Raw genomic sequence first — 24973 nt, 5'->3', positions numbered from 1 at the left:
AGAAGAAGAAGAAGAAGAAGAAGAAGAAGAAGAAGAAGAAGAAGAAGAAGAAGAAGAAGAAGAAGAAGAAGAAGAAGAAGAAGAAGAAGAAGAAAGAAGAAAGAAACCATTGATTCAAGAGTCTAGCCGCCGCTCGGCTAGACTAACAAGAAACATAATGCTGAAGAATTAATCATATTTTGAAATCAAGTCACGTTTATATAGTTTTCAGAAATGTTTCACTGAATTTGACATTTTTATTGAGTTTGGCAATGAATTCCATAATATTGGACCAGCAGTACGAATGGCATGGTCGGTAATTGTTTTATCCTTCGTTACGTTGAATTTGCTAGCCTTTCTCGTTTGGTAATTATGAATATTGGAACGTAGTATAAAACAAATCATCAAATACGCCTGGTAATTTATTATTACGGTACGGTACGGTACTTGTACTAACACATACTTTTATAGGCAGTAATAGGCACAAGCTTGAAGTAAACATAAGAATAATTTTTGAGGAAGTTTGTCACCAGTTGGGCTCAAACCCATCGAACCTTTGAGCAAGCAGTGATAAGATTACAGTGCATTAGATGGCTCAGTCACCACACCACCTTTACCCCAGGACTGCTTTTTGAGGAGAGTGAGAGCAATCGCTCTCTACTGCTCTCCTTAGGCCGTGTAAAATTAATATTTTGGTTCTCGCCCCTCCCTCCTCAATTTCTGGGATTTGTCAGATTTTTTTTTTTTTTTTTTAGATTTTTCAATTTTTTAGACTTTGGAATGATTTATGAAATCTTCATACATATAAATAAGTTTATTAGAGAACAAGCATCACTTCCAAGTCTTTTTGTGGTACTCTAGGGGTTTATCCTCAGAATCTCACATTTGAAAAAAAAAAAAAAAAGGGCCTCATCGCTTCCTCGAGCACTGTTGGAGAAGACCGAAAACTACTGACAATGCTAATTTTACATTGAAAAAAAAAAAAAAAAAAAAACACCTCCCTCCCTCATCGATTCATGAAAATCCTCTGGATGAGAACCAAAACATTAATTTTATACGGCCTTATAGGAGACTGATTTTTAGCTCTCCTTAGTTGACCATTCTCTCCTTACATTCTATTGTAAATTTGCTCTCCTGCAAATTCCAAGACACTTTCCTGTTTACCCGAAATTTGTGAATCACCTGGTGCTATATTTTTTCAGGGTCATTGGAGAGCTCCCTCTCCACCTCCTTTCAAAAGGCACTCCCTGCTCAATATTTAAATGTCATGTAACGTCTGTACTCACAGTGTATGCGATGACATCGTATCCCTGATCAATGAGCCACACAAGTATGGTAGATGTATCCAATCCTCCGCTGTAAGCCAACACAACTTTGTCTCGCTTAGCTCTCTTCTCGCTTGGTTGAGACATAGTCAAAGTCTTTTAACAATTAGCTGAAATAAAATAAATATGATTATTCCAATTATCTTAAAGGCGTATTTTGCATTCAATAATATAAGCCTACGTATACTTTACTTTTACTGTCACTAATATAATTATATAAACTTTTTCATAACAATTTTATACTAGTATTTTGATGTAATAAATATCAGTATAATTTTGAGTTCAACTGAATCCTTTCATCATGATTAATGACATGTTTTATTTATCAAAAATCGACTATGGCATAGTCTATCGTCTGAGCCGACAGGATGTCCTTGATGAACAAGTCGGAAACCCGTCATCAAACATCATCACAGGGATTCCCCTCACGTCATATGTTGTTGTCACTTTTTATCAATTTGATGGCAATTGCCAAGGGGTTTAATTTGTAAGTTCACTATTGAAAATATTCCCCAAATCAAGAATAAAAATATATTCAATAAATAATATGCGATGGATACACCCATCGTACATGTATGTGTGAGTTACGGCTTCTGACTATTTACGTATACACATTTTGTACAGACTCTCCGGCTCCATACATTCGATGTATGTAGGCCTATGTAATGGATAAGGCCAAGTAAAAAAAATACATGTTTCTCGTCCGCGCCCTCCTCCTTTTTTGAAGATTTTTCAAATTTCTTTTTATTTTGTAAACTTTCAGTTATAACTTATTTTACGGCTTTGTAAATGCATAAGACAAAATCCTGATCAAGACAAACTAAAGTTAATTTTTTATTACTTCCGTGGTCCGGGTAGTTGAATCAACCCAAAGAAGAGCGGCAAGATTTGTGAAACGAGATTACAGCCGATACAGTAGTCCCACCGACATGTTGACATCCCTTGGATGGGATGAGCTGCAACTCAGAAGAAAAGTTAACAGAGTATCACTAATGCACAAGATCGCATATCGTCAGGCAGCCATTCCAGAGCAAACGTACCTGCAGCCGGTTAAACGCCTTACCCGCAACACAAACAACAAAGCATACCAAAGACCGTCAGGAGGAAGGATTGCTGGGTCTATTCTTTCTTCCCAAACACAATAAGAGACTGGAATTTAATACCACAGAACATTGTCAACATTGAAGAAAATAAGCAATTCAAACAAGAGATCCTGAAACATTATCAACATCAAAGTCACTAAGTTAAACATCTACGCATCGCATCGCTCTTTAATCCCTCCTCGCCTGGTTACGATTGTAGCGTTGAGGAGTAATTAAGCAGAAGCAGAAGCAGAAGTACGCGCTGGTGAATTGAGATCGCATTAGAAGTGACAAGGTCGCCTAGTAGTCTACGCGCCGCGCCGACGACCAATGGGTCAACCGGCTTGTTGTCAAGTCCGTTGATCAGCCAATTAGCATGATTGTTTATTTCTTCAGTGTGTGTACGCTCGTCTACGCTTGGCGCACAGCTCGGACCACGGAAGTAATAAAGAATTAACTTTAGTTTAACTTGTCATGCTGGCCCCACAAATTTCGTATTAGGCCCTTCACAATTAATTCTTAGTTTCCTGTTTCATGGTTGAAAACCAGGGGATGAGGCGACTTTTAATTATTAATTATTAATTATCTTTTATTTTCTTTATTTTAAAATAAGTGGTCGCAACCTACATCAAGACATTTTGACAAGGAGCATGCATTTAATTATTTTACTACTATGTTTGATTTTATACATAAGTAATGGTACAATTAGGTTCTATGTTTATTCATCATTATAGATGATATGATCAAAGTCAGAAAGTAGCAAATGGTAGTCATTAAAAGTTATTTTTTAAGAGAAAATCCAAAATATAAATAAAATAATTAAATATTTTGCAATTCTCTACTTTGGACGCGGGCGGGAAACAGGAAACTAAGAATCAATTGTAATTGGCCTTAAAGAGTTTCCACTGAGTTAGGAGATGTCCAATTCATCATTCGACGCAGGTAATTATTGATGTCATTTTCGGATCGAATTTTTCGGGTCTTTTCATACTGCATGCAATGATAGACATGATCACATTTTGAACATGTGAGGGCGGGCTTCATTAAGCTTACTTGTGATCCAAGATCCTGTCTTAACTGTGTAATCCAATAGGAAAATGAAGAAAATTTGGATTTTGACCCTCAAAACTCCAATGTAGCATGATTTTTAGAAAATCTGCATTTGAATAATATTTACTATCATCAAGTATTAAATGAAAGCCACATTTCATGAAACATTTGCGAAAGTTTTGTAAAATGGCCCTTCGTGCTCAAAAATTTAGCCATAAAATACATACACACATGTTATGACATAGAAGCCATTGATAATGCTGGGACACACAATTTGGCCCATTTTGGGACATTCAGGCGAGCATACTTTTCCTCATAACATTGCCAATTTATATAGGCCTACATACATGATTGACCCCTCATTTTTTAAGTTAAATGATTCTCTTTTTAATGAAAGCAACTTTAGATGAATTTATTAAATTTCAAAATTTTATGAACATGCCTAGCAATGATTGACGTGACTGACACATGGACATGCTGACAAATGACGATAAATCATGGTGTAGCAATGTTAATTTTAACAACTAAAATACTTACAGTTTATACACACAATACTATACTGTGTTGTACAGATCAATTTTGTGCTGTTTCACTGCTGATTTGAACTACACAAATCCCGTAAGTCCGTACACGTGCACTGACACACTCACTTTCACTGACACAAATGCGATAATGAGATTTTTTTTCTCGGGCACAAATAATTAGCCTATTTGCAGCCCGTAGTCATTATGGTAAACAAATCTACCGCCAACATTATGATTATGGTTATTTTTAAACAAATAATTTCTATTGATTATTTCACTTCTACAGTACTTATAAAATCTATATTTGTACTTATCAAATATATTATATTTTTTTCTTAACGTCGTCTTTTTATTTAAATGACAAAAAACAGAATATTAAAATAAGGGACCGTTCATTATTTATAGGGGAGGGGGGGCCGGGAGGATTTCAAAATTGAGTTCTAAAGTTACACAACCCCCCTATTAGCAGCATCTAAAATTACATAACCCCCCTATTGCCGCAAAAAAAATACATAACCCCCCCCCACATCGAGAAATACACTTTGCTGGTAAACCATGGCCGCATTCACCTTTTTGATGGCCCCCCTGGGCATGGCAACATGATTGCCACCTCTGGCTCTTCGTATAGAAGACACCCCTCTCCCCACAGTTGTAAAAGTTTTTTTTCCAAGCTGTCCCCAGAAAATATGCTATTTCAATGCTAAAATTCAATGAGATATATCGGAGTCACCGAACCAGGGAGTCCAGGGGGCAAAATTTCCAAATCGTCCCACTGATCTGCTACTAAAACATTACTTGGACAAGTGCGCTCGAAGCGCGCGGAAAAAAAGCTAAAATGAACAAAATTGAAGACAATATGTGCCCTGAAATCATTCCAAAGGATGATGCATAGGGCTTTCACAACTTGTGGTTAATTTAGTCCCAGTATTTTGATCCAGTATACAAGTTTTATGCTTTTTCCAAGCATCAGAGGAGCTGCCCTAGCACTCATATTTATGATTTACATTATAGAATGGATGGAATTATAACTATCATTTTTGAGATTCGTGTTCAAGTTCAAGATGAAAAAAAACCACCAGAATTTACAAAGGCATGTCTTGCAGATCTACTCACAGAATGGTTTCTCTGAGATATGCGCACAGCAATTTGGCATTTTGATACTAACAAAATGGGGTTAATTTAGGGTCTAAAATAGACCAAAAGGAAGATGCAAATAGTTTTCCCAAGTTGGAAGTTTTGTCAACATTTTGACATTTTTGACATGTGGTGGTTGGAAAAAAATTCTTGAAGTATTATGTGAATCCAGAACCTTTTGGTGAGAGAATAAGTTTATGACACAAATGCGTGCGAAGCACACAAAAATGTTGCCATATTGAAGCTAAACTCAAAATATAGTGCAGGAATAAATTTGCGCGAAGCGCGCAAAAATTGACATTTTTGTGGCTAAAATGGCCAAATATGAGGTAAATATTGTAGTGAATCATAATCATAGTATTTAATATTAAATTTCACCTGACCCCCCCTATCAGGAAAAATAAAATCACATAACCCCCTGTTTGTTAAAGTGAAAATCACATAGCCCCCCCTACATTTTTCCCGGCCCCCCCTCCCCTGTAAATAATGAGCGGTCCCTAAATAAGGTCCTGAAAGGGCTTTACAATAAGATCAAAGCGTCGTGCTGATGAAACACTTCCCAGACGAGCTGTCAATAACATAATTGATTGATGGCGCCATTTGGCGCCAAGTACAAAGCCAGGGCAAGCAGTTTATTATATTTATTTATTCGTTTATTTATTCAGGAAATTCCAACAATACAAATGAACTGGGGCTGGTCTCCCTGGAAGACCTGATTAAAATTATATATATAGCTATATATACATAATAGGCCTACATGAACATGATAATAACAAAATAAGGAATATATATATTATACAAAATGAAAGAACCAAACATGCATGATACAAAACAAAATGCAGCAATGTTGAGCTCAAATAGCTTCAAATTATAAATGCAAAACTTACAGACCAATTGCATTTTTGAATCCACCCAAACTCATTGAATTAAAATAGGCCTAAATTGATACGAAGATTCGGAGGAAGCTTGTTCCAAGCAACTGAGGGTGGTGCAATAATTATGTGTACCCGGGGTGAATTCTCAAAATGGTCTGCAAAATCGCTTGTTCCCCCCCCCCTTTGGCGTGCCAAAAACCTTTGCCCCCCTTTCGACGTGCCAAAAACCTTTGCCCCCCTTTGACGTGCCAAAAAATCTTTGCCCCCCCCCTTACACATGCAAGATTTTGGGGAACCAGAATTTAAAACCTTAAATTGTCTTAACATATAATGCGAGCGCAGCGAGCAGGATATTTTGCATATTTGAACGTGTTCGTAACGCTTTCCTATGCCTTTTAGGGCGTAATATAGAAACGGTGCCCAAAATATCTGTGCCAAAAATTGCTTGCCCCCCCCTTTCGACCAACAAAAAATCGCTTGACCCCCCTTTCGACCTGCCAAAAATGCTTGCCCCCCCTTTGGCCTGCCAAAAATCTTTGCCCCCCTATAATTCACACCCCGGGTACAAATAATTATTGCACCACCCTGAAGATCTGTAAAGGAAGGTTTTCTTTCCAGAAGAGGTTTCCGTAATGGAACAACCAAACTGTTTTGAGACTGAGCCCTTGTATACATTTGGAATGTGTAGAATGAGTGAAAGTAAAATGAGACGAAAGATAATCAGGAGCAAATAATTTGTGTGAGACATAAAAGTAATTGATGCTCCCATCTACAGCCAAGTTTAACCCAGTCTAGGTCCCTCATCATATTGTCTACTGATGTTCTAATGTCTCAGTGCAGAGAGCAAAACATGGGCTAGCCTATTATGCAAAATTTGGAGCTCATTTTTGTGACAGGCACTGAAAGTGGACCAAACAGAACTGCAGTAGTCAAAATGAGGAAAGAAAAGGGCTTGCGAAAGCATTTTGACAGTTTTCCATGGAAGGTATTGCTTTACTCTACGAATAACTCCTATACGCTTAGATAGTATGTTAGAGATAAATAATTTACATGTTCATTCCTAGCTTTGCTCCAAAGCCAACCTATTTTCCATCCAATTGAAAGAAAAAAAATGAAAAACCATACCATATGCCCTCTGACACTATAGTAAAGACCAGCTGGCGCATCGCGTCGGTCAGTGGACTTTCGCGGTTGGTGTGTGGGGCATGGGGTAGACCAATATCTTAGGTAGACAGTGATCTGCATAGTGGTCCTACTTTACTTGTTAGCATGGTTAGCCTTCGGCAAGCCAGTGGTGCTGCGGGTGGTGCTGCATGGGAGTGGTATTAATTTTTACAGAATGGATTGGCCTATATACATTTTCTTTACTAATACTAGTCACTTGCTTGGGTTTATTTTACTTGGGGATCTCTAGATCTTCTAAGGTACTGCGAGGGCTCTGATCAAGAGCTAGTTCATCCCATGATAGATGTGAATCAAAGGTAACTCCTAAATATTTATACTTTTCCACTCTTTCAATTTGTTTATTTCCATAAACAAGAGAAACATTGTTAAACTTATGAAGAGCTTGTCTTGTTCCAAATAACATCAGTTTAGTTTTCTTTATGTTTAGAGTTAAATTGTTGGCCTGGAACCAATCAGCAATGTTATTCAGGTTATAGCATTAAGATCATTTTGCAGAATATTGGGATCAGATGAATTGAGTAAAAGAGTTGTATCATCAGCATACATTACACACTTACAGTTAAAATTTACAGACTCAGGCAGAGAGTTAACAAATACAATGAATAATAACGGTCCCAAGATTGAACCTTGAGGGACACCGATAGGAGGGATTAGCCTAGGGATCGTTCACAAACACTTGTTAGGGGGGCTGATGCAAAAGGGGGGCCTGAACAATTTTGACCCTCCTAAGGGGGCCTGAAAAATAACCACAAAAGGCCCCCCTTACAAGTGTTTGTGAACGGTCCCTTATAGAAACAAATCGGCAAAGAACTTTTATGAGATAAAAAAAACCTAAACGATATTTAATACCGTAAAATGGGGTAACTTCGGTCAGCGGGTAACTTTAATCGGTCAAAATATTTTTGAAATGGTCATATTTTCGTACAGCAATATTGTTTTTAGTCATATTTGGTGTTAATTTGTTGAGAAATATATTTGGAAGAAATAATAGTCAATCATATCCAATTTCCTTCAAAATTTATGAAAAAATCAGGATTTTTGCCCAAAAATGAGCATTTTTTCAGAAAAAATAAAAATCGATATTTGTGAGCCAGGATGTGTGCTTGATTAATTTTACAAGGGGTCAAATGTCACAAAAAACAACAACTTGCCCATATACAGCGAAGATAAATTTTTCTGATTTTTTTTCCTTCATGGAATGTAAAGTTGCCCCAAATGCGGGGTAACTTTGGTTATGCTATTTTTAACCCCTAGGGCACCCGTACAAAATTATTAAAAAATCTTTTTCAACTTCAAGGTGTAGTGGGGAACCCTAATGTCATAAAAAAGAGTTAATTAGAAATATAATTGGTTTTGAATAGAAAGCAAATTTATACTTCTACGCTTACTCAAATTTGGTACACTCACGGAGCGCTTTCACCGGTCAACCGGGCGTCTTCAGCGGATGTTATTGCTCTGAAGATTGTTGTTGCTAGTGATGTAGTACTAGGACACCTCCGATGACGTCACAGATGTTGATGACGCAAACTTGAAGATGTTGTGCCGCCCCTCGGTTCCGGGGTCAGGAGGTTGTCCCAGACAGGGTCGATGTCCAACCCTTTCGCAGGGTCTTGGAAGCAATCCATATCAGAACTAAAAGACCCAGACTGAACCGTGACAAATGTTAGCTTTTTAAATATTCCCCCTTTCACTTTTGAGCTGAACAACTGAGTTAAAGCAAAGAAAATTGGAATTTAGTCCTACTACCAGTGAATCTAGAGCAGTCAGGGGGCCCAAATTTGAGGAAAAAAACTGTTATGCAAAACTAATGGCCACAAAGCGACCATCATGTCACGCTTGCATGATGCAGGGGGGATGTGGCCCCCTCAGAAGTGAGAAACTTTTGCAAAATGAAGACCTAATTGAAGCCATTTGGTGACCATTTTGGCACTAATAGGCCTATTGTGTAAAATTTTAAAATTTTAGTTTGAAAAAGCTGAAAATTTGCGAAATGAACAGGCCAATTGGAGTCACTCATGGAAAAGTTTTCACTGTAATAGTATCAATTACTGTTTTAAACATAAAATTGCCGGGTGCATGTCCAACATTGCATTGTCTAATACAGAAGCGAACACTGGCAGTTAGTTGTTTATCCATAATATGCCGGGGTGCTCTTTGCATTCCAGTCTTGAAGTTTGGGAATTTTGCAAAATGAAGGTCCAATTGAAGCCATTTGGTGCATCATTTTGACACTATTCAAATTATGAAATGTACCCTAAAATGATGAATTTTACCTTAAAATATTGGGGGCCTTTGGTATTTACTATGAAAACCCAATGACTTTATAGTTGCAAATCTTAAACTACACACTACCATAACTTTTAAAAGCCCTAATCCTAAAAACCCTTCACAGACTAATGACCTTTTGAACTAATGAGATGTTTCCCTTAATACATGTGTATGGAACAGAACTGAATGGTAAATGAACAAAAATAGACAAATAGAACCATTTCCATCCATTTTCAAGAATTTTTGTACCTTTTCTTCTCCCAATTCCAGAAAACTACAGCACTCATTTTTTGGTATTAAAGAAATATTTTCTTGCCAAATAAAAATAAATGTTAAAAACTGTTTAATATGTACAACAACATCCAAAATGCTACTTGTTTTTACCTTGTAAAAGGGATGTTTTTATGCTCCCGAAATGTCGGTTGTTTTGTCTTTTTAACCCTAAATTGTGGATGTTGTTGTACATATTAAACAGTTTTTAACATTCATTGTCCTTGGTTATGTACACTACTTGAATCATTTTAAGATCCATTCAAAGTTTCCCTGCTGGTCAGTTGGTACTGTTTTAATTTACTTTTTTGCAAATAAAAATAACTCTTAATCCTTCATAGTTGCTGAATCAGGAGTAGGACTCAGTCCGACTCACACACCAGGTTTCGATTTAACTTGTGTCGTGGAGCAAAATGCTCCCCATTTTGGACAACCTGCTACACAAATTTCAGCTTGTATAGCATTTTTTGCAATGTAAACATATGCTAATATTATAAGAACAACACCTAAATAACGTTTCGCTAAAAAATTGCTATGCAAAGTAAAACGAACCCCGACTCAGACCCTCTAGATCTACCTGCTTATAATTTTATTCCCTTTTCAAAGACTTTGTGAAGTTGTATTAGGTCTATATCCACCCAAATATCCCAGTAGCTCTTTTTACCTTGGAAAATAATATGGATCAGTCAGTCCCTAATCACTCTATATGTAGGTCTATCCATAGACCTGAAGTCCATTTCACTAAACTTTATGAAGCTTTGCAAGTCTCAAAATCATTCGTAACTTACGACTCGTCATCCCATTTGCGAACAGGACCCTTTGTAAGTATTAGGGATTTACTAGGGACCCTTCGTAAAGTTACGTCTAGTATTGGGTATTCATAACTTTACGAATGGTTACTTGACTTACGAAGGGTTAAAAGTTTAGTGAAATGGATCCTTGAAGTGATATTAAATTCTTGATATATTTTCACACAAAATAATGACGCACCTGACAGGATTCACCTTGTTTCTATGTAGTACTATAATTGAATTTTATTTCATATTATTGTGTGCATCATTTGCGTTATTTATTACCTACATACACAACATTATTTACACTGGAATGCCGATTACATCTATGATAATAGTATATATATAGGTACAGTGGTACACAGCTAGATTCCTCAATGGATCAAGGGGTTGAGATGAACAAGGCATGTAGTACCTCGGGTAGCACCATAGGACCATAAGACTTCAAGAACATGATACAGTTTGTCCACTCTGAAATACTAAGTGACAACACAATGCTACATCTCTGCTGCTGCAGGTATGCATGCCTTTCAAGTCGGCACAATGCATCCACATCGGTACTTTGTACTTCAGAGTAGACTGACTGTAGAACACTGTATACTTCCCACAATGCATTTCTTCCCTGCAGTGTACTAATTTGCAATCCAGTGCAACATTGGTTATTGATAATGACAAAAGTACCTCAATTGCAAGATCTGGATGAGCTCTGTAAATTCAAAAATTTTGGTTACTATCGACTCATGTTGCACTGAATAGCAAACCAAGGACAAAATGCATTGTGGGCAGTGAAGGATACCGTTTCTGCTGTGATCTAATACATTTGGGGTCTTTTAGTGTGAACTGGTTCTACTGTACATTAGGACTATAAAAGACTGCATGGTTCTGTCCCCGGTTCTGTCACCTTTTTGTAACTTTCTTTCTTGCTATGTACATTCACTGAAAAGGAACTAAGAAATATTGGATCTTGTGTTTTACTAATATATATCTGACATAACACACTAATTTCATCATTTTTCACATCAAGTACTTTGGCATGTTCCAAATAAGGCCACACCCCACACCATTAACCAGTATGATGAGAAATAGGCTCAAGAATTATTAGAAATGATGAAGAAAATAACAAAATAAAGGCTTTAGATTAATAATAAGTGGTCCAAAATTTGCAAATTAAATACCATATTCAATCTAATTAGTGCCCCTCCCCTACAGAATATTTTGAGATTTTACAAAAATGTACTTGTTAATTTGCATTTCCAACTAACTTTCATTTCATAATTTTAATTGAAAATGACTTGGGACATTATTAGGTCGAATATGGTACATGTAGTCTTACAAAAACTTGAAATCCAACTGCTATTTTCTTGAACTAAAACTTACAATTAATTTGGCAGAATAATGAAAAATCACACACAAAATCTAAAAACATAAAATTCTAATCTAAGAAAGAAAAAACATTGTATAATTTCTTGCTAATTCATTTTGGACCCAAAACCTGGTTTGGCAAGACTTGAACTTATTAAAATGTACAAAGTCTTCATTCATACATCACCTAACTAAAAAGAAAGTAATTCCATTCAGTTGAAATTAAATTCTATATATATAGTTAGATCATTTTTGATTCCATTTCTAAACTCTAATATAAATCAACTTTTGATTTCAATTGATGCATTCCAAAGCATCAAAATAACACACAAGTTAAAAATCTACAAATAAAACTTCTAAAAAAATGATATATAAAACATATTGTATTCTGTTTCAATTGATTGACAACACTGTTAATAAATAAGTCATTAAAGATTTTTTGGCACTTACTTTCTTAAATTATACAGCCAAGTACAAAAAGATGGGACAGACATTATGAGTTGTAGACTGGGTCACTAGTAATCAATTATTTACTATGCAAGTGCGGACTGACCCGACACCACATTGGCCACTAATTTCAATTACTCTATTTTGCCCCATCAGTGGCATAGCGTCATAGGGGCACTGGGAGGGGCATGACCGCACGCGCCCCAATCGATCTGAAATTTTTTTTAATCCCATAGGAAAATTGCCAAAAAACGGCTTGTGCCCCCAATCAGACTCGGTGGGTGCCCCCCAATCATGGTCGGTGCCCTCCCCCAATGTGATGACCCACGCTTCGCCACTGTGCCTCATCCAGGAACTTCAAACGTCCGCAGTTCACATACGTCTGTCATTATACAGATTTCTAATGTGTATGCCTTGTTTGCCGCTGTTTAAAAACACATTCACTTAATAATACATCAGGATTGTAGCATGTATTTTACAGCAATGGGCTATTCCTGTTAAAATCCATACACCCCAAATGGAATACATGACCTTAATCTCCCACACAGCGAGTGTAGATTGCAAATGAAGTCGTCCATTCAGGTAACCCCATTTAAAATTCACACTACCTGTGTGGAACAGTAAGTTCATGTTTTAAACAGCGGGTGCAAGGATCTCAACTGGAATAGCCTAAAATTCTCTTTTGGTCCTAGTCGATCACATCATTCCAAACAACTACACGTTTCCTCTATAACTAAGATCCTCTTCATTCAATATTTGGCAATTAAAGAATTGAAATAAATATACTCAATATTTGACAATACACAACTGTACAACAAAATGCATAGATCATTTAAAAAAAACCAAAAAAAACACCGAGATGGCCAAATAATAAATAGCACCATTTGTAAGTTGTTTCTGCACTCTCTCATCCTACTTGGTATTAGGCCTCGAAAATAAGATGTGTCATATACAATTTTTACTGCAACATTTATCTGGTGAAGTGCAGGAATGTACCTTACAGTCACATTCATTCAGAGATATTTGGTACAAATTATTAACCTAATTGCTCCATGAATTGATCTGTAAGCACATATAGTTTAATTTCAAATTAGTAACTCCATGTTTGACTCGCATGAAAAAGGTTGGGTACTCTTTCTCTGCTTTTGGTGCCATCTGTTATACTTTGGTTCAACTCAAGTTTGGTGTCATTGCTCCACCGTAAGTATCAACAAACTGCATGTGTGCTCTGCACAATTACATTGATGAGTATACAACCAACAAAATTTGTACTTAAGGTGGTACTACACCCCCTGATAAATTTTGTGACTAATAATAATAATAATAATAATAATAATAATGAGTGTTATTATTTTTTGAGAAAAATTTAAAAATGATATTTATCAAGGGGTGTAGTACCACCGTAAGTTTTTCACTAGCCTGTACATGTTAAACACATCTTAGTTTACACACAGCTTCTTGTCCTGGAAACAGAAATACATGATATTTGTTTGAATTGACCTGAAAACAAAGTGCCCGATTCATATGTATTTCTGCTTTATACGATTCTTATTGGGGTTGCCTGCACAGGTACACAGTTGCTAAGTCCCCAAAGTATTTGGCTGGTACTGTGCAGTACCAGTGTAGTACCAATGCTGGTGGGTCCTGTGGCCACTGCTGGTGGGTCCTGTGCTACAGCAGCATTGATACTGTGTAGGTACTCAGTGTGTACCAGTCAGGTACCTTGGCAAGGGTCTACCTGTGCAGGTGGCCCCAATTGGAATCTTGTAGTGACATTAGTAAAACATTGTAAATGTCCCGGGTAAATGTGCATTGGTACTGTGTAGTTACTCAGTGTGTACCAGTCAGGTACCTTGGCAAGGGTCTACCTGTGCAGGTGGCATCAATTGGAATCTTGTAGTGTACATTAGTAAAACATTGTAAATGTGCAGAGCTCTGAAGAGAATGTTCTATTACAATCAAAAAGATTAGACTGGAGGAGCCCACACTCCCCCATGTTTGCATGTGTCTAAACACCTCCTTTATATTGTTACCCCACGTATTGTGTAACATGTTCATTTTGCATCCTCAGTGCTGATATGCACAAATCTTTGAAACACTTGCTTTAAAATGACAATTCTTGTTATAGGATATACTGACTATACTGTAAAACATTTAAATTTTGCGAGGTCTGTTTTTGCAAATTTTGCGAGGACTGAAATTTGCGAAATTAAATCCCCGCAAAATATAAAATTTACATTGAAACTAACAGTAAATCTTCTGGATTTGTGCCTTTTAAAACCCTCAAAAAATCCTGCTTTTTCTCAATTCGCGAAATAAAATACTCGCAAAATTTAAGTGTTTTACACTATTTTGGTCCCAGACTGTAACAATCCAATATGGTTCTCACAGTGTTATGCACAGGGCTTAGGGACTTCTCTATCTCTAGTTACAGGCAACATAATCTCCTCACAAAATGCCATTTGACTTTCAATTCTATACCATTTTTCACCTTGGCGAGGCAGTAACGCCAGTGTGCATATCATTGGATGCAGTTTCAAATCACACATCATTGACGTCACTGCCTTTACGTGCCTGGCCAAGACAAAATGGAACAGAATGTCATAGTTTATGAGACAAACTAGCAATATCATCTCTTAACTTACATGGTACATTTAAAAGATTGCATTAAGTGATATAAAATGGGGTACTTTCAATTTCTGGACTGTTTTGGCAAGCATAATAGGCAGATCACAGGACATATCACAATACATTTCCAGTCCAGACCAGATATATGCATAAGATCTACAAATAATAATTGTATGAAAATCCTTCTGTTTTCAATATTTTGCATTTCCAAACTTACAGAAAAATAATAAATTAAAATATTGACACTCATTTTTGCTGCCTTAGAAAGAGAGTTGCAGTAATAATAAAATTTGATTGTCTTAATTATCTAGATTGGCTGAATTGATATCTTTTTCTTGCTGTAAGCTTTCAACCTGCGCCCTCAAGCGTTGATTCTCTCCCCATAACGCATGCAGCTCCACTCTCATCTGCGCAAGCTCCTGTCGCGTCTGCATGCGCACCGTCCCCATCTCCGCCTTGAGTTGCTTGTTCGATTCCGATTCTTGCTGCATCTCCGTCAGAAACTCCGCCCTGAGATTCTCCAGGATGTCAGACTTTAAATTCTCCACCGCTTGCATCGACATCGTCATCCTGACCTGACTCATTGCTGGCTTTGGTGCTGCTTGAACTGGAGGAATTGTGCTTGTTACACGTGGAATCGTTAACGAGTTAACAGAGTTATTTATACCAAGTGAGTTATTTATACCAAGTGAGTTATTTATACCAAGTGAGTTATTTATACTACGCTTCATCTGTGGCGTAGACTTCTCTTTTAAGTGGTTTCTTAGCTAGAGGAGCGGAAGGAACCTCCAGTGCGCTAGGTACCGATGCCGTCCCATTGACTTTAACCTGCCATGATGGAACTTTCAGAGGGGGGCTCTTATTTGATTGTTGTACGGCAATTTGATTCCTAAACATCGGGAATGTGCTCTTGTTTACCACCTGAGGTGCATGTCCATTTTCTTTTTGTGGAGTGCTCGTCATTATGGAATCAAAAAATCCATTGACTTCCTTAACTAAGCTTTTGTTATCAGCAGGTTTGCCTAAAACATCATCTGCAGAAGTGCTTGGTGGTATGTCGACACCGGTGGAGGGTTGACCATTATCACTTGTGCCTGACATGGGAGTTGGAATCAAATCGTTGGAAGAACTTGTAGCTTCGCTGGGAGGTTGAGGAGGAACAGGAGAGGGGCTTGCTGAGTTGCCATTTAGAGGGGTGATTTTGGAACAAACATCAGGAATAGCATCAGCTGATGGCTGACTTTGTTGATCAAAGTCCGGAGGTATTAAGTCAGATGAGTTGGGAGTGTCGTCAGATTCGTCATTATCTGTAAGTGAAATTGGAAGCAATCGGGGAAAAAAATCATCACTTACATGAACAGGGTAGTTAGTTCCAATATATTGGTTCCCACAGCCTCCCTGTAATTTGGCCAACTTTCAAATCCAAGATCTGCTCCCAGATTACATATCTAGGGCGAATAAGTTGGGAGTGGTTTAAGAAATTAAAATTTGTTGGGACCTGCCATTTTCTTTTCTTTCCTGACAATACCTTTGCCAGAGAAGTACCATTGTTTTCATAATAACGAAAGGAAGAAACAGTTAGAGTCAACGAACTATTCCATTTAAATCCATTCACTCCGTATGGAACACATTAATCTTCCACAGAGGGAGTGTGAATTTCAAATGGAATTACCTGAATGGGCGACTCCATTTGAATCTACATACCCTGTGTGAGAGACTAAGGTTATGTCTTCCACCTGGGGGTGTACGGATTTCAACTGGAATAGCACTATTTGGAGGTAATTTGTCACAACTTATCATTCATGAGAATCAATTGTCAGTGGCGTAACCAGGGGGAGCTGAAGTGGAGGGGGGACTGAAAAGGGGGACGGCAAAGAGTCAAGTGTCATTAAAATGACTAAAATGGGACGGAAAAGTGACGGAAATATTTTCCCACACACTACGCTGCTGTCAATGGTTATGGCTTATGTCCGATTGGAGGCAAGAAACAATTTCTTGTTTCTAGGACTACAAGCCTAGAGTAAATTATTTGTTTCATCTAAGTAGACAACCTACATGTCATGGCATGTGGTTGATTATCCCAGGCATTAAATCTGCTTATTTGACTGGTTGCTTGGCATTCATGTAGCTTTGTCTTGGGAGGGGGGGATCGACAAAGTGAATTTCAAAAAGCGGAAATTTATGTGATTTGGGGGCTTTGCCTCAAAATTGGGGGGCAAACTGGTGGTGCAAGAAACATATTTGGGGGGGGGGGGGGAAATGGCTCCTTCCCCCCCCCCTAGCACCGCCAAGGAGTGACAATAATCAGCTCTTGTGAAAAGGAAAAAAAACACTAGCTACTAATAAATTTCAACACAGATACTTTAAACTTTGCCCATTCCCTTGGGGGTCTGTGTAGTGTAATGATGTTTTATATTTCTATACCTTCGACTTCGTCAGGCTGTTGTAGTTCTTGCGCTAATGACCCATTGGATATCATGGACTCATTGCCTTCATCGAATTGGTCCCTGTCATGCATAACTAGTGGTAAAGGAATACCATAGTTGGCCATCTGAGTTGGCAGATCATCGGCATCTCCAAGGCTCATTCCTGCTGCTAGTTTCACAGCGTCTGCGTATGGACTGTCAAGATGTGGCACATTCAATGCATCTGTGGAAACAAAGCATTTTAATAGGATTCAATAAGAGTTGTACAACTTCTGTTTTTCTGGTAGTTGATCTGATCAGTAAGCACCAATCGGCCATACTATAAGTATCGTGGCGACTATCAGTGATCAATATCTAGACCGAATTCAACATTTTAAAAGTACATATATGTGACATGATCAAGGGGAATGAGTCGCATGTCGGCCCTGGTCAAAAATGAGTTTTACACATGTTTCTAAAGAGGACATTTAGTGCTTTCAGAAACTGAAAACCCCATGTTGATATGACTGTTCTTTATGAAGTTAAGTCAATTTATCAATCGCTGAAAACAATATAAAACAAAAGAATTTTAACACTTTCTTATATCTCAAAATCAATATTAGCGACATCCGACTCATTTCCCTTGATCGTGTCACATATGATTAAAATAATAGCTAACTGAGACTAACTAAAATGGATGTGGATGTTCGTATGTTGCTATACAGTAACTGTACTATCTACAGAATTTTATTTGAAAAACAAACATTACAAACATGGTAGCGGTCTCCAGAATTGACCTTTCGGTAAATCCCATAATTCCTTGCAGTTAGACCTGATATGTCGTCATTTGACATCAGGCTGATTGCAGTACGCAGTAACGATGTTCGCAAAAACGATGAGCGCATCGACTTGATGTCCCAAATGTTAAAGTAAGGGGCCAGGCGTTACAATGCCCTGTGTTGGTATACTGACAGCCCTTTTAGCATTAAACATATTACGGGGTGTCAGGATGGGTTAAAGGTGTCATGGTGGGTTGTAGGGGGTAGGGTGGGAATCACAGGCATAGATATTCGTGTTTGCTCAAACACAACAATGCCATCTAGTCTCATTTTTTTTTATTAATAACCTATGGCTTCCAACATCTGGCATGCTTCAATGTGATGGATGGGTCTGGGTCACAATATTTGTTGTTTTTTTTGTTTCGTGCTACCAACATTACCTTGATCTTGCCCCAAATCCTGCATCTGCTGTTGTCCTTGTGACATCCCAAGCATTCCTACTTGATCTTGACTCATCACCGGCAGACCAGTGGGCTGACCACCTTCTTTTGTCCACTGATACTGCTGCTCAGGTAGCAACTGTCCAGTAGCGATCATCTGTTGCTGCATGATCAGCTTGCGTAGCTCCCTCTGTTGGCGTAGTTCCATGGCTCGTTTCTGCATCTTAGTGGCTTCCATGCCCATATTCAGGATAGGATGGGGGTTGATGTTTGATGGTTTGCCATCCACAAAATGAAATTCACCTATTATATCAGAAAAAGAATATACTGTGAAACCATGGATCTCTGTCTCTTGGGCATAATAAAATGGTTCAGTGTCGGAGTAGGTCAAAAACTAATGTTTGTAGATTCCTACTCTGAAGCATGCTAAGCTTTCCGATAATGATACCCTGACCACCCCCTAGCGCCTACCCCCTGCAAGACGTTATTATGGAGGAGTCCACATGATGGAAAAGCCTTGGGAATCATTTGACACAAGACTTCGGAATTGGTCAAAAGTATTTTGTGAGAATAAATGGTTTTGGATTGCCTGCATCATGGAAATCATAAGTATTTTATCAACACTGGACTGGATAATGATAAGCAATCCAGTGCAGAATAGAGGCTATTTTTCATTTGAACATTTTTACCATGAAAAGTGAACTTTTTTGTTCGAGGGGGTATTGCGCCTCCCTGTTTACGTACAGTCCTGGTTTTAATTTAAATCACAAGGAGACAAGAGTAGATCACGTATATTATAGTAAATTTGAAAATTTTAGTTTTTGTGATTTCTTTCAATTAAAAAAAAAACCTTCCCTTTAATTATAATTGTGTATTCTTTGAATCCAACAATTAATGTTTAATACGAAATCACACCATACTTACACACACGAGTGTTTGTGCTAGCCTCAGTCCGCCGTGTCAACGCTAACCATGCTCGCCTTAGATGAGGGCGCTTTTTCTCATGTGGAAAACAAAAGAATCGTGGTCTCCTACCATCGGCTAGCTCTGTTTTCTTGCTGTTGACAATACAGCCCAACACACAACAGGTATGGCCTTTCTTTGGCATGGTTGGCTCTGGTGGTGTTGGGTTGAAATTCATTTAAGACATCAAAATTGAATCTGAAAAGTATTAAGAAAAAGGGAAAAAAACATACATAAACTGATATTTATGATAGTATACTTGAACATTTAAACGGCTTTCTTGGCTTTTTAAAAATATTTGTATGCCAAGCATATTTAGGCAGCGGTGGTGCCAGGAATTTTTTCCAGGGTGGCATTGGGGGTCAATGTGAATTTGAGGGGAAGCAATATCAACAAATTTTATGCAAAAATTGGATTTCATTGGGGGGTAAGAGTTCTGATTGGGCATTTGACAAATATTTAATGCTCTTAATATTGTTTGACAGTTCAATCCCTATGATGGGATTCTTACAAAAGTACAGCCTTTTGCATTGAACCCTGTGCACTGAACTACCATAATACAGAGTTTTCTGACTTTTAATAATATAATTATTTCCCCCAGTTCCACAGTTAAAATTGGCTACAGGAACTGTATAATGTGGTCAAAAACTTTATAAATGCATTGACTACTCTACTCGAATTATATGTTAATGATTATGCCTACCCCCTGAAGATGAATGCACATAAATTACTACAGAAGTACAGATTGCCCTAGACTATGCCATAGTCGATTTTTGATAAATAATGATGAACGCATTCAGTTGAACTCGAAATTATACTGATATTTATGTAGTATAAAAAAATTCTTCTAATTTAGTATACAAGGCGGTTCTCGAACCACGAAAAATTGAATAGCTGTCAACGGATCACCAGCAACTAACTACACCAGCGCGTGATAATGTGATGTCCAAATATGATGGTCGGCGCCACTTTGGGAACCAAATTTCCAACCCTTATTATGGTCTAGCTGTATAATGCGAGCATTGCAAACTAGGAAAATTGTGCATATATATTATAAACATGTTTCCCAACTTTGCAAAAATTATGAGCTGGGGAGGGCAAAATTAATTTTTTTGGCCAGCTCATAGAGGGGGGGGGGAGCAAGTGATTTTTGGCACACATTATTGGGCACCTTTTACATAAAATGCTCTAAAATGGCTTAAGAAAACAGTACAGAAACGCTGATAATGCAGATTTTCCTGCTCGCTGCTCTTGCAATATATATCTAGACCATTTAAGGTTTGGCATGTGCAAAGGGGGCAGGCTGAGGAAAGGGGGGGAGGGGTAAGCGCTTTTGGCAGGCCGAAAGAGGTAGGTAAGCATTTTGGCTTTGGCATGCCATTTGGAAATTGTACCACCTCCCTGGGGTGGGCTGCTGATAAATATTGCACAGCCCCTTACTCTATTTAGAGCTTATAAGGTACCGTACCCCATGAATGTATATAACAGTATGCCAAGGGTATCTGCCCCCCCCCCGACCTAGAAATCTGTGGTAGTGTGAGAATTTTACAAGATTCCTTGATTTGCGCAAATATACCGCCCGCTCCCGCTGAACGATTTAAAAAAAGCCCCGGTCTGATTTAGTCATCCAAGAAGGCTTCTTCGGCGAACGAAAGATCAGCATGCAACCGATGGCTGTTTGAATCTTTGCGCGAATCGATTCACGTCGGACTTCTGAGTCTGTCCCACCCCCTTCAATCTCCCAACAAGTGCTTGGCATGTGCCAAAAATTGCCAGCCCCTCCCTCTTTTTGCCCATAGAGTGGGGCAGATAATGATTGCACAGCCCTCATTTCCCAGCTTCATTTTATTCAAAAATCTGATGTTTTAATGGCCTGTGCTATAATTATGAGCCCCCCCCCCAGGTAAAATTTCAGAACGGCCCGCCAAAAATCGCTTGCCCCCCCCGGCCTGCCAAAAATTTGCAAACTTTAAATGGTCTAGATATGTGTTGCGAGCACAGCGAGCAGGAAAATTTGCATATTAAAGCGTTTCCATACTGTTTTCCTAAGCCTTTTTAGAGCATTTTATTTAAAAGGCGCCCCATGAATGTGTACTGTGCCAATAATTGCTTGCCCCCCTCCCCCCACTTAGCACCACTTTTACTCTCCCCCAGGGCTCCTAATTATTGCACAGCCCTAATAATCTTTTTTTACAAAAATGTGAAAATATAAACTGCACAAAAAATGTCCTAATATTCAGCCACAAGTTCTATTTTAACATAGTCTCCCTTGACACTAAACACCCACCCACCATCACATACAGCTATTCCAGTTGAAATCCATACACCCCTGTGGATCCATCCTTAATCTACCACAGAGGGGTATGGATTACAAATGAAGTCACTGGTTCAGGTATAGACCCATTTGAAATTCATACGCCCTGTTTGGAAGGTCATGTCTTCCATGGGGTGTATGGATTTCAACTAAAATAGCACATGGGAGGTCTCATTATAAATTGAAGCATGATTTTAGCTCAAGGGAGTGGGAATTTGGAAAATGATATTAAAGCTCTATGGATCAAAATTATGAATATATATTTATGCAGGGCAAACAAAAGGGTTGGGGTTGCCCTAAATGACGACAACAACATGTATGCTGGAGGCGGGGCTAGAGACACACCATTAGATTTCCAGGGGGTGACATTGGGGTGATTTTTGTCATTTGGTGAAGTTTTTTTCCAAAGCTCAATGGTGCGATTTTTGTTTATTTTTAATATCATGATTGCTTGTCAAGTTTTTCCCCCAAAGCTCAAAGGGGAATTTGAGTGACCTAGGGGAATTTTCCTACCACAGAAGAGTTTCAGGTTAAATATTGGTTTTTGAAAGTGGGTTATTTTTTCATCTCATTTTTTATTTCTTAAATAAATTTATCCAGGCCCGTAACCAGGATTTATTTAGGGGGGAGCTGATTTTGAAAAAAGTGGATCTTTTTTTTCAAAAAACCATTTTAGGATTGGGGAGCTGGTATCCACCCCCAGGGCAGCCCCCTGGTTATGGGCCTGAATTTGTCAAATATGCCCAAAAGTGTAAGCCTATGATTACCTTTGAATGGGGAAAGCAATTGGGCATGATTGAATGTGATTTCTTCTAGTTCAAAATATATACCCCTTTCCATAACTTCAGTGAACTGAGTTGTGATTCTGATACCCTATCAGGGAGACCTGCTCTACCGAACCTAATAAGAACCCTCACCCAGAGACTTAAGCCCCAAATCTGCCACCATTTGGGGCCATTTATAAAATTGGTCCACCTTTTGACTGTTAGGCCTAAAACATATTATGACAAATGCAATTCAAAATAATTATTGCTAGAAAGTTTAAAGGAGGATTTCATGATCCTAGCATCCTGTTTTTATGACATTTTTTCAGTAGATATCCACAAAAAAAAGAGCTTAGGGACCATTCACAAACACTTGTTAGGGGGGCCTGATGCAAAAAATTTCATTTTCAGGCCCTCCTTTTTGAGACCTCAAACATTTCAGGGCCCCCCTTTTTGACATGAAAATTATGGGTCAACCCCATAGAAAAGCATATAAACTCAATTTTCCCATTTTTTTCAGCCCCCCCCCCCTTAGGAAGGTCCAATATTTTAAGGGCCCCCACTTTTTGCATCAGGCCCCTCCTAACAAGTGTTTGTGAACAGTCCCTTATTCCCAAAATTTCAGTTGATTCCGATTTTGCGTTTGCAAGTTATACATGATTATGTAAATATTTATACTGCTAACTGCTCCATTGGCCACTGTTGTAATTTCGTTCTGGTGTACCAGAAAGTAATTCAAATTTTCGATTAACAAATTCATCTGCAAGAAATATTTGGTACATGTAGCCAGAAAAGTGAAGTGGGGGGGGGGGTGCGATGAGGCTGTTGTTCACGAACAAATGCTAAAAATATATTAGTGTTGACTTTAAGGGGGTACTACACCTCTGGCCAATTTTGTGCCTATTTTTGCATTTTTCTCAAAAACTATAGTGCATTGATGACAAGTAAGATATATTATAGGGACAAGAACTACAACTACTGCACTGAAAAGTCAGCAACTCAAGGCACATAGTTATTGATTTATTGATCAAATATTGGTTTTCCCTCATTTTTGACTGTTACTCTACAACTGTTGTCTGTGCTGAAATAAAATTTCCAGTGCAGTAGTTGTAGTCCTTGCCCCTATAACATATATATCTTACTTGTCACCAATGCACTATAATTTTTGAGAAAAATGCAAAAATAGGCACAAAATTTGGCAGGGGTGTAGTACCCCCTTAAAGTTTTATTCACTGTTGGGCTAATTTTTTAAAACAGAAAATCAAAACACTATTTAGACAAAATAAATATTTAAACAAACACATAAATAAAATTCAAACAAACAAACAAACAAATAATACAGTCATATTTATTATTGAAATTTGACAGTAACTACATATTTACAATCTTAAAATTGAACAAATAAATACATGATACAATATGAATATTTATAATTGAAATTTGACTGTACAGTAACTACAAATTTTTAGTATTTTTATTTGATCAACACTCTTGGCAACTTGGTAAAACCATACCGGTTATTACCGGTACACATGATTAATTTTCAGTAATAGCATGAAAGGTAAAATATACATCAACTTGAACAATGTTGCAAATATTTTTAACTAGGGCCCCTCATTTAAAAAATATTTTCAGAATGAATTGGAAAACTCTCTGCTAGTGCTGCTGCCCCTCACAAAATATAGATGTAGATAAATTTCAACATGTTCTACCGAAATATCCAAGTACAAAAGGTCATGGAAATCGAACCACTTTTAACAGCATGATTTTTTCAACAAAATGAATGTGTATTTTTAACCCACTGAAATCAGAAATATGCACCCCATGTACAACAACGACGTCACCACTCTATGGCAGTGTACTTTTTATGCAGCACACACCTTTCACAGGACTCGCATGAATTACTCGCTGTCTTGCTTATATTCACACACAACACATACACAGTAATATGGGGTACAACACGTACTAAATATACTGAAGATTTAGACAAGTTTTAAGCGAATTTAACCCCCCTAAAACCGGCCCAGATGTTAGAAAATATACTTACCGAGTTGTCGTTTTCTCGTGCAGTACTAGTCGACGACAGTGGGCAATTTATTCCCACAACTGGCCTTCGTCAAAACCTCATTGCAGTCTCCGAGACGGCAGTGGGGGGCCAAATGCAATGCGAGGGGTCAACTCGATTAACCAATCATAGCATAGCAGCCTGGCCCCCAGGGGTTGACTGCGACAGCACACAAAAGAAGCTGCATTCCTGATGTTTCAGCGAGGAAAATATGGAAAGGAAAATAACCCCTGTAAATTGGAGAATGTTTACCGGCCATAGCTGAGAGTTGTGTTACCGATTGGCAAATGTTCTGCTGTATCTTCATTTGTAAACAAATCCAC

At 38.0% G+C, this 24973-nt stretch overlaps 2 protein-coding genes across 2 annotated transcripts in view; both read right to left on the bottom strand.

Annotated features, from left to right (window-relative positions):
• LOC140136915 (argininosuccinate synthase-like) overlaps positions 1 to 4112 on the bottom strand; it is a 41135-nt gene extending 37023 nt beyond the window's left edge. Inside the window, exons 1-2 of the mRNA XM_072158567.1 lie at positions 3974 to 4112; positions 1266 to 1414 (exon numbers count right to left, since the gene is read on the bottom strand). Of these exons, the coding sequence (XP_072014668.1) occupies positions 1266 to 1391 (126 nt within the window). The 5' untranslated portion in view covers positions 1392 to 1414; positions 3974 to 4112. The remainder of the gene's footprint in view (positions 1 to 1265; positions 1415 to 3973) is intronic.
• Positions 4113 to 15640: 11528 nt separating this feature from the next.
• On the bottom strand, positions 15641 to 24956 carry LOC140138200 (uncharacterized). Its single transcript, XM_072160119.1, has 5 exons — positions 24633 to 24956; positions 19469 to 19705; positions 18545 to 18847; positions 17345 to 17569; positions 15641 to 16227 (listed from the first exon to the last, which is right to left on the bottom strand). The coding sequence occupies exons 2-5, from the start codon at positions 19683 to 19685 to the stop codon at positions 15641 to 15643; spliced, it is 1332 nt and encodes a 443-aa protein (XP_072016220.1). The 5' UTR covers positions 19686 to 19705; positions 24633 to 24956.
• Between the last annotated feature and the right edge of the window lie 17 nt (positions 24957 to 24973).

Source organism: Amphiura filiformis, chromosome 17 (genome assembly GCF_039555335.1).
Source record: "Amphiura filiformis chromosome 17, Afil_fr2py, whole genome shotgun sequence".
Classification (NCBI taxonomy): Eukaryota; Metazoa; Echinodermata; class Ophiuroidea; order Amphilepidida; family Amphiuridae; genus Amphiura; species Amphiura filiformis.
The sequence above is the reverse complement of the archived record's forward strand: the minus strand, read 5'-3'. Positions and strand labels throughout refer to the sequence as shown.

Bases quoted from the DNA above. Each gene is read 5' to 3' on its own strand.
- LOC140138200 (XM_072160119.1), bottom strand. From the start codon at position 19,685: ATGAATTTCAACCCAACACCACCAGAGCCAACCATGCCAAAGAAAGGC. The intron at 18,848-19,468 runs GTAAGTATGGTG...CTGATATAATAG, and splicing joins TAGCACAAACACTCGTGTGT to GTGAATTTCATTTTGTGGAT. The intron at 16,228-17,344 runs GTATAGAAATAT...TTTCACTTACAG, and splicing joins ACAGCCTGACGAAGTCGAAG to ATAATGACGAATCTGACGAC.